The sequence below is a fragment of the Papilio polytes genome, unplaced genomic scaffold (genome assembly GCF_000836215.1).
Source record: "Papilio polytes unplaced genomic scaffold, Ppol_1.0 DF823691.1, whole genome shotgun sequence".
Lineage (NCBI taxonomy): Eukaryota > Metazoa > Arthropoda > Insecta > Lepidoptera > Papilionidae > Papilio > Papilio polytes.
This window is the reverse complement of record NW_013525513.1, coordinates 3,344,415-3,354,468: the sequence shown is the minus strand read 5'-3', so window position 1 is coordinate 3,354,468 and position 10,054 is coordinate 3,344,415. Positions and strand designations below refer to the sequence as shown.

Genomic DNA, 10,054 nt, shown 5'->3' with positions numbered 1-10,054 from the left:
GCGCTCAGCGCCACCAGCCGGAACTCGCTGCCGTGCGCTTCTTTCACATAGCTTAGTAGTAGACGCACTTCCATATAAAGAGCCTGATGAGAAAATTCATTTAAATCATTTTTCAAGAACATTTAACAATCTTATTAGTAGAAAATGTTAATCTGTATGAACCAATAAATAAAACGTCGATTTCCTTTATAAAGAGCTCACTAAAAGTCAATTTGAAAAGTTTGAAAAATTGTAACAATTTTTTTAAATTCTTACGGAATTGTCGAGCATCTTCAATTCCTTATGCATCAAAGCGAATCTTGTGACGAGCACTCTGAAGGTAGCCTCTATAACAAAGTTCTCTATAGCTCTGTGCGTGTTGGCATTCTGTCCTGTGCCAAAGTTCGTAGCATACCCGGCTTGTAAGTGGCTTATATCTGGAGATTTTGCGAAATTACGTTTCTGTTGATCTGTAACATATAAAATCATTTTTGATGATCATTTTGATCTTACTAATATTATAAATTCGAAAGTTGGATGGATGGAAAAGAATTCAAAACATAGCATGTTTATAAAACAAGGAAACATCATAAATTTTAATCAATACTAATTTAATAAAGCAAGAGAGAGAAAGAGTAAGCAAGAAAGAATAACTTACTCATTGGCGATACCATATTAGATGGCTCCGCACAAAAGCCGATAGTCGCATGTAAATTATCCAAAACTTCTCTAATTGGTGCGAATTTGGTCATCTCTCGGATACGTAGGTTAAACTTGGATATATTGGCAGTCCTGAGTTGTCTGAGCGAGTTGCGAGCTTGCACTCTGAGGCACTCCGCCTGCGGCCCGCGCAGCGCTGACGTGCAACCATGAGAACATCCCAATTGTCTCAGTAACCTACAAATATTTAACTATTTAAAAAGATAATCGTAAAAATAAATCTAGCTAATACAGAAGATTGGACGGATGGATGTTTGTTACTTTACCGTCTGAAAGGTGGAGCTTTTCGGATTTCAATGAATTTACACATATAGAGAAGTTTGGAAGAACATGTAACACACTAATAAAGTTTCATTTTTAATATCGCGCGAGCGGATTAGCGGGCAATAGCTATTTATTTTTCAAGTTAGCAATGGTGTAGGATTTCAACGTGTTATTTACACTTTTTTATTAACCGTTAGTATTTATACAAAAACATCTTATCTCTATTTTTATTAAGAGTAAGAAAGAAGAAAGTAAATCTGTATCTATACATTAATTTAAAACACTCTGGTTTAAAAATAATATACGAACAAAATTATCATGTTGGCAACAGAATAAACCGTATAATATTATTATTATATTTCATTAAAAAAGTACCTTAGAATAATGTGCATTATCATATAGTAGGGACAATCGAAATTCTCCTCCTCCTTTATCTTTTCCTTGCTCTCCCCTCCTTCAACATTAGTGGATTCTTGACTGGGGGCGCATGGGATACCTGAATCCCTTTCCTTTAATTAAAATTAAAATAAAATTAACACTGACATATCAAACTTCTTTATTTAAACTACTTTCTTTATTCAATTTAATCTATTACAACTTAAATACTGTATGAAAAAAACTGGCAGATATCTTATATTTTTTTTGGGATTAATAATCTGTTATATAAAATAAAACTGTTTTTTTTTTAATTGAGAGATTAATCTAAATAAATAATTACCTTGCTGTCTTTATCTTTAACGAATTCCGATAATGGGTCAATTGTCTCTGGTTGTGCCTCTTTAGTGCCATCTGTTTGCCAATTCTTGTGAACTCCGACCTCCATCAGCGTGTCCACCAAGTTTAACATTACCTCCATCACTCGCACCGTGATGTAATAACTATCCATAGTCGATACGGAATAAACTGCCTGAAAGTAACAACGAATAGCCAAATTTAAGCATACCGTAAATATTTATCTATACTATTATAATAAAGCGTAAACGCACACTACTTATTGGCTTTTTATTAATAAAAAGAATTACACTTACGACACGTTTTAGGCTATATATTTTCGCGCTATTAAACTTAAGTGGTAAATAAATTGGAAAAAATAATCATACAGGATAGGGACAAAAACTACGAGCTGACATCAAGGTTGCCATGGTAACAGTAATTGTTATTAAATATCAAAAACCTTCGTTGTTATTTGTGAATTTGAATTTTGACATTTGCAATATAAAATTTCGCAAATGGATAAAAAAAACTTATAATTTCATGCGGTAACAGATCGTGAATAATGCGTTTTTTTAATTAGTACTGATTGCACAAGCAATTAAGTATGACATTAACCTTAAGAATGATCTGTAGATCAATATCACCGTCTTTAGTGATGTAATACTTGGATCCAGCGGCCTCTTGTATCTCCTCCAAAATGTACGTTATATTGGAGTCTGTTTGCGAGCGTGTGAGACTCGGCTTGCGCTCGGGGGTGGGCATGTGCTGGGACCCCTGCATACTTATAGAGTCTAATTGAGATTCCATCGAACCCTGAAAAATATCAAATAAATCTAATCTTTTACTAATATTATAAATGTTGTGTTGTGTATAAAAGGCCGTCAAAATCATAAGTTTAAGGCCATAGGTTGCTCTGAAGTGTAAATTTCTTAAACATAAGCAGTAAGGGTATCCATTAATGACAACTTAATCATTCTATCTGTGACGTTAATGTCATACCAACCTGTCTAGTTTTGGAAAGGTAGTCTGGAGAGGGCGTTGGCGTGTGCTCAGTCACAGTAATGATTGGGTTCTTCTTCTTGAGGACATTGCTCTGTGTTGCAGTCGTCTGTCCGTGAGTGCGTTCCGTTTTCACTTCGCCAATATATCTGTAAAGAAATAATTTTAATTTTTGTTGAAACGAATGTTGCAATATATACATATTTATATTAAAGGATATTAGTTACATTGTTAGGAATAGCATTCTTAAAGGGTAATTGCCAATGTTATGTAAAATTCATCTTTGTGTTCATTATAAATTGGGTTTTAATTCTTACGATTAAATTCATGCATCGGTTTAAAGTTTAATATCTATTTACTTTTTTTTTTCTTTTATTCCGGAATTAGATAAATATAAAAATACTTACATATTTCATCGTTAGATTATTAAATGTAAATAATAAGTATACCTATTATTATTACATGCAAATTGCTCGTGTTTCCATGTATCATAAACACGAATGACACTGTCATAACAGACATTTGTACGTTTTCAGATTCTTAATAAACTAGTTAAAGTGGGAAAGTAATCTAATTCCAATGTTTATAAGTTAGGGTAGAGTTTAAAAATTATGTGCAGGATTTATTTACATGCTAAAGTACAGGATGGCTTATAATTCTTAGGCATTATTAACACAATGTTTTTTCAAATGGTATTAAATATTATTAACATAAAATGGTTCTTATTTAATGTACACCTTATACACACGCAACTAAAATTCTATTTACAAATCCATATTTAACATCAAGCAACTGTATTTTATTTAACTTAAATCTTAACAATTTCTCAGGGTTCTATGTGCGCTTTAAAATATATGCCGCTACCTACGTTCTAGTACTTCACGACTACCTTTCTACTAATTTTACTACAGCACTTTACATTTTAATATTGTTAGTGACCTCTCTGTGCAAATCACTATGTTTAAGGACATAAGCTCTATCTCATATTTATTTTTGTCAAAGCAAATAGAATTCTATGCTACAGTAAATAACGCATATAATTGTTCACACCCTACCAGACTAGAGCTGGCAACTATTGTAGCGTCTACTTTCGTTGTAACATTCCTTATCAACTTACCCATTAGACGCTAGCTCATCGATCAAACAGCTAGCAATTTTCGTCCGCATAATTATTGTACAGGATAAAGCAGTAAAATCACGGGAGAAAGAGAAAAAATATATTTGAGTAGAAAAATCATTAGAAAATGTGTATGAAACTAAAATCATGCTGTGCATAGAAAAATAGATCACCATTTATATAGGAAACTTAAAGTCATGAGCAAATTAAGACACGATAGAATAGTTTCTTTGTAATTAGTATTCCGACGTCTACATTATTACATTTTTTCTTAGAACATTTTAGGTTTGCCAATTAGATGTATTAAAAAGTATCGATCTGAAGGCATACTTAGGACTATATAAAACTAGAAGTACAAAGTAATTTTAAAACATAGAAATAAATAAAACTGACCTAAGACTTGGCATACTTTTGCCTTTGATGAGATTACAGGGCAGTAAATCTCCAGTAAGGCGCGGAGTTATTGCTTGGAAATTAGTAGCCAAAGCTGAATTCGGCCTGTCATCTGCATTGTCCAAACTCCTGTGATATTCCTACAAATAAGTAGACAAAATTGCAACAAAATGTATATTAGAATATCGATATTAAAGCAATAAAAAAAAAATATCTACAGATATCATTCTTACTGCTGTATGAAAACTAAATTTGTGTTCTTCATGACCAATCTTTTCCAAGGCTTTCTCGGATTTCGAAAGCAGTTTTGTTTCAACGAATGCTTTCAAATCGGCCATTTTCATTTTCCGTTTCACTTTTTCGCTTGCTCTTCTTGTCATTACATTTTCTTCTTCAACTTTCGGCACAGATGCAAATGGTATCTCTGTTATTGGTGAGATTTCTTTGGAATCCGGGACTTCCATGAAATTTTTTAATGAATCGTGCTCTTTTATATCCGGACTCTGGTAAACAGATACTTCTATTTTTGGGATAGGCAGAGAGTTGCTTCTTTTTCTTGGTGGAATTTGTTTGGACACATCATCACAAATGTCACGCAACCTTAAAAAGAACACGCAATTTAAACGGTATTCCCAACTTCTTTTCCTTTAATTTTTGAGTAAACACTTACCTATTGTATATATAATAAAGAGCCCAATAGACGCCCTCTTCTTGCCACTGGGTTGTAAATAAACATCTTAGTGTTGCAACATCCAAAAATGTAGCGGCTGATACCTTTAAAAAAAGAAACAATTATTCTAAAATATAAAAAGTACACCGGTATCATGGTAGAAATTAAAATAGCGACTCAACTATGAGACAGAACACAGCTCCAACTTCACGCTACTATGTTTATGTTTGATTGGTGTGTCCAGCGCCCTAGCACTATTTTTTACAACAAAATTTTAAAATGACTTACATTCCCTTGTTTGGCCGAAGGAGCTTTCTCCGCAGAAGTGGGCGTCCCCTTCATGGGCGGGCAGCCGCCGCTATCAGACAGGGACTCTTTATCTGAAGAACTGTAAATATAAATGACAAATAAACTTTACATTTATCCTTTGCCTGCACTATTGCAGGTTTACACCTGGCTAGTACAGTTGGTCAGTAGCGGTCAATAACTGGACTGGAAATCAACTGGCACAGTGTGAACACGAAATGGTGCCAGTAAGTCCATACAAATTATGACTGGCCGTCGCAACTGTCTAACTGTAATGGTCAAATGCGAACCAAGCATTATGAGAGTAGACACAATATATTTTTTAAATACCTCATTTTAGTTATCTGTGGCAACGGTTTTATCCCCGGCAGTGTAGGCTTCATGTTGTCTGGTTTACGGACTTGAAACAAACTGGGATCGGCCGCATATACAGTATACACCTCCTTGTATGGGCCGCTGTAGTTCTGTTCTGATGGTAAGCGGTAAATGAACTGAAATGGTAAAACAAAACGATAATACAATTTAAAGAGAAACAATAAATACATCTTATCAGTTTACTTTCAATATTGTTATCATAACTTTTACTTTAGGCAAGTGCTACTTGATGGTTACTCTAATAAACTGTCATTGTTTTAAAAAGTTGAAAAAAAAAACTTACAACATGTTCTTCTTCAGTACTGGAGCTCTCTTCGGGAATGGTTTCCGGAAAGATAGTATCTTTCGGTGAGGAGACCCACGGTTCCTCCTCTGTACTTGCTTGTTTAGATGGTATATCTGATTGAGAAACTGATATATTTTGACTTGGAGGACTTCCACTATTACCCCCTTCTTCTTTGGAAAATTTACCTGTAAATAAAATTTATTCTGAATAAGAACTAATGTTGTACCAAGTAAAGGTATAAATTGAATGTAGAAAAAAGTGTTTAGGAAAATTAAAAGTTAAAATGCAAAAAAACATTTGAATGGAATTGAGTGTGTAGTGGAGTGATTTTCATAGTGATACAATTATTTTAAATAACTTAAAATAGCTTATACTTACGGCCCAGAAAAACATCTTCAGGTTGAGTTCTTTTTGAATATTTACCACCAAAAGATCTTGGTTTAGGTTTGACTAAAGTGGTAAAGCATGCGGCATCAGGATGTCTAAACTCCCACAGAGCCTGCCACATTTTTAAACCATTTTCCAATCTATAATTGTTAGTGAAATCCGATTCCTTCAAGTGTTGTGATATTGGTGCAAACAGGAACACAAACAGCTAAAATATGAACATAAATCTAAAAATTTATAGAATTTGCTTATTCATTAAAGCATCAAATATTCTTTAATATTAACCTCAGATTGTATGTATACTTACAGTTATGGCAGGTATAGAGAATAAATAATAGAAAGGGTTGGAATAAAATTTATCATTTTCATAATCATTGTCGGCACATTCATCTGATGCATCAAGTAGGATCCAGTGCAATGTGTAGAGAAGCTTTGTCTCTACATTTCCTAATGATTGCATGTTGTCCTTTATCCTATAATAGAAATAACATATTTCTAATGAATTAAGTTATTCAGAGTAAGTTAAAAGTTGATGAAGGATCCAACACATGGACAACCACATTTTTAGAAGTTAACTTTGCGGTAATCCTCTATTAAAACTGCTCTTAACCAAGCTTATTGTAATATATTATGGCTAAGTAAGACACTTTATTTTTTTTAATTATGTGGGTACCTGTTGTGTAGTAATGCAGCCAATGCATGCATCACATGAGGCAGTGCAGCTTGAATCAGACGCCATCTCGGTATCGACTCTATTGCATCGGTTAAGCTGACGGATAATCCGAAGCGTAAGTTTTGAACCAGTACTTTTTCAAATGACTGAAAGAAAAATTTAAACGTAAAGTTTAATCTGATTTTCAAACATAGTGTGTGGAAAAATATGGTCTAACAATAATTTCTCACCTTACAAGCTTCTTTCAGTTCCTAAGAGGGTGACGGTGGAAATAAAATAATAGAAAATTAGTTTGCTAACTTTTATGAAAAATAAAAACATAACTCAAAACCTTAATAAATAAATGTAACATATTAAATTAATACAATCGCTCAGTTATGACTAGTTAGAATGTTAGTTTAATTTATAATTAACGTTTACAGCTGATTTTTATACATTGATAAGAAAATGTAAACAAACTTTTGTTTTATTCTTGACATATCGTTTGACAGTTGACAGTTTAAGTTTTAAGAATGTTGATCTTTTGAAAAATTATTTGAGTCCTCCTTAAAACCATGTCTCAAGGGAGTATTTAATAAAATGTACAAAACAAGAACTTTAATTATTTTTGTACTTAAACATATTTTGGCTCATTTTTACAATAACCTATTCAGAAATTTCTGAGTGATAAGTTTGATTTGCATTTCCAAATGCTTTACATTGTTTACGTACGTACGGCACGTTAAAAATTTTCGTGTTTTCCATTTTTAAGATCAAATTATATCTAAGTCTTGCGAAATCTGAATACACAAAAAATGTAGGTTTCACAAGAGATATATAAACGCAGCTTTTTGGCTGATTGATAGAGATGGAAATATTTACTATCTACCACCCTGTGATGCTACTTACCCTTTGGTTTGATGGCTGAGTTGCGGGTGAGTGCTTATTGTGATATATTACATGTGGTTTTTACAAAATAATGTTACTATAACTCTAATCTACGAAGCGAAGAGAACACTTACATGATGGCCTGGTGCTCGTTGACAAAACTGGGTGGTGGCAAAAAATAAATGAACTGCATTATACACACAAGTACATACAATCACACACGTGTACTAAGTAAAAACAGTTAAAATCGTTTAGTTAAGGTTTTTTTTATTTTTTTTTCATAAAATTTATTTCAATTATTTATAATCGACATTTATATAATTACACTTAGGTACACCATAACTTATAAAAATATGTCGTAGGTATGAATACAACAAAAAATCAAGTATTTATTGTCCAAATTTATGTATGTTGTTTTTTTTTCGTCATATCGTTAAACTACCAAAACGTTATCAGTAACTGCGCAATTTGAACACAATGAACAAAACGTGATTTTTTTAGTATACCTACAACTATTTTTTCTCCATTTATTTTATATATGTACTCTGTATTATTCGCAGTGATGTATTGCTTATGTACAAAGGCACACATTTATATAGAATCGTTTTATTATAGTCTTACTGAGAAATCTATACTGACCATACATGACGCATCATGAACCTTCCCAAGTCTTGGACGTACGAAGGGTGTTGTTTGTCTCCAAAGAAATATTTGAACAGGAATCGGGATCACTTCTTCATTGCTGGAGTCGTCATCTAATAATTCCTTCATTTTGATGCAGATCTGCTTTAATAGAGATTTTTTCTCTATTTTTGCATATTCTTAAATATCACATACTATTAAGAAGTAGGTGAGAGAATTGTTAAGCATTTTGACCTCATTTTATTTTAGAGAAACTATAATAGGTATGGATTGTTTTTTTTTTGTTCCATTTATAAAATCACTTACCTATTACAGGGTCTTAACAGTGGCCATAATTAATGTTTCTATCGAAGAAAAATACATTTATGAAAAATCACATGTCACGAATTGTTTACGGATTAAGTGCTGAAAGGACGGGAAGAGGGAAAATTTCAGAGCGAGCAAGGAGAGGTACACGCGCTCGCGGGTGGCTCGCCTGAGAGTGAGGCTCTGCGCACTTGTTTCGAGACATCTTCATAGGGCTGTCACTATTAAGTTGCCCTATATTATTATTATTGCAAAACCTACAAAGTTTGTAAACAATATCATACATAGTGTTCGGTTTAATGTCTCACACTCAACTGTAGAAAAGAGTATCTGCTAGTTAAGAGTAACTATAAGCTGAAGCTAAACTGAACAATAATGTTATTGTCAGAACTTTTTAATAGAGAAAGTAGTTAACGTTTAGCACCTATATAGGGGTATTGGTAAATAGATAGATCCTTGGTAACACAATTAATTCTAGTTCCTTATAATATTGGTTGTATATCTTGTGGCACCCCTGTAGAGATTACATTGATCTGGCTGCGCAGACCGTTCCTACGTCGCAGCCTCTTGTTACCCTGGTGACGAGTAGAGATGCGTAAATATTAAGAAAAACATGAAAGCAGTACAATTTCCTAAATACAGGCTTTGGACTGCTTTAATATAAACGATGGTAGTTCGTTAAGTACCAGTAGTTTATAGGCATTTGTTTTCTAACTATTGTAAAATATATGTGGGAATTCATTTTTTTAAATTAATTAACGATTTGAAAGAACACATTTGCTTTCTCTTGTTCATTTTAGGAACAAAAATAAAATTTCAAAATAAAAACCAGTGCACCTAGTACTAATAATGAAAGACAAACTGACGTACGGTCTGATTAAGATAATTCAATTAAAAACAATAAGCATCAATGTTTAATTAAGGAGTGATGTTGCGTACAAACATATGAGCGGTCACATAAAGGCGGACAATTTACTTTATAAACAGGGTCGTTAAAGGTGCGCCGGCACTAAATATTACCTACTTTATAGATTGTTTTCTTTGTCACCGCACTTACGACGCAATAGCTACAAAAATGTCAGTCTAGGCGTATTCAATATATTTATTTCATTTTTATTACAACATACTTTTAAAACAATCTAAATAACCTCATCACGCGATTTTTAGATTAAAATGTTTTTTGCGATTTTGTTTTAATTGTATTTGTTTTAATTTGGATGATGTGATAAGATGATTATATCGTATTTAACTTTTTTTAATTTACAAGCAGGTGCCTCTGCTAACTTCTTTCTGGGATTTAATACAAAGATATCGGATTACCTACTAAAGTATTTATTAATACGGTATATGGCCAAA

At 32.9% G+C, this 10,054-nt stretch overlaps 1 protein-coding gene across 1 annotated transcript in view; it reads right to left on the bottom strand.

The window, feature by feature from the left end:
* The window catches only part of LOC106104062 (protein unc-80 homolog), a 33,729-nt gene extending 25,197 nt beyond the window's left edge, over positions 1-8,532 (bottom strand). The window contains 20 exon segments of the mRNA XM_013284000.1: positions 3-83; positions 256-449; positions 638-876; positions 1,339-1,472; positions 1,682-1,870; positions 2,293-2,490; positions 2,681-2,825; positions 3,794-3,823; positions 4,187-4,326; positions 4,405-4,786; positions 4,857-4,960; positions 5,145-5,244; positions 5,493-5,653; positions 5,821-6,008; positions 6,202-6,418; positions 6,518-6,683; positions 6,884-7,029; positions 7,114-7,134; positions 7,885-7,911; positions 8,390-8,532. Of these exon segments, the coding sequence (XP_013139454.1) occupies positions 3-83; positions 256-449; positions 638-876; positions 1,339-1,472; positions 1,682-1,870; positions 2,293-2,490; positions 2,681-2,825; positions 3,794-3,823; positions 4,187-4,326; positions 4,405-4,786; positions 4,857-4,960; positions 5,145-5,244; positions 5,493-5,653; positions 5,821-6,008; positions 6,202-6,418; positions 6,518-6,683; positions 6,884-7,029; positions 7,114-7,134; positions 7,885-7,911; positions 8,390-8,521 (2,994 nt within the window). The 5' untranslated portion in view covers positions 8,522-8,532.
* Positions 8,533-10,054: the final 1,522 nt, after the last annotated feature.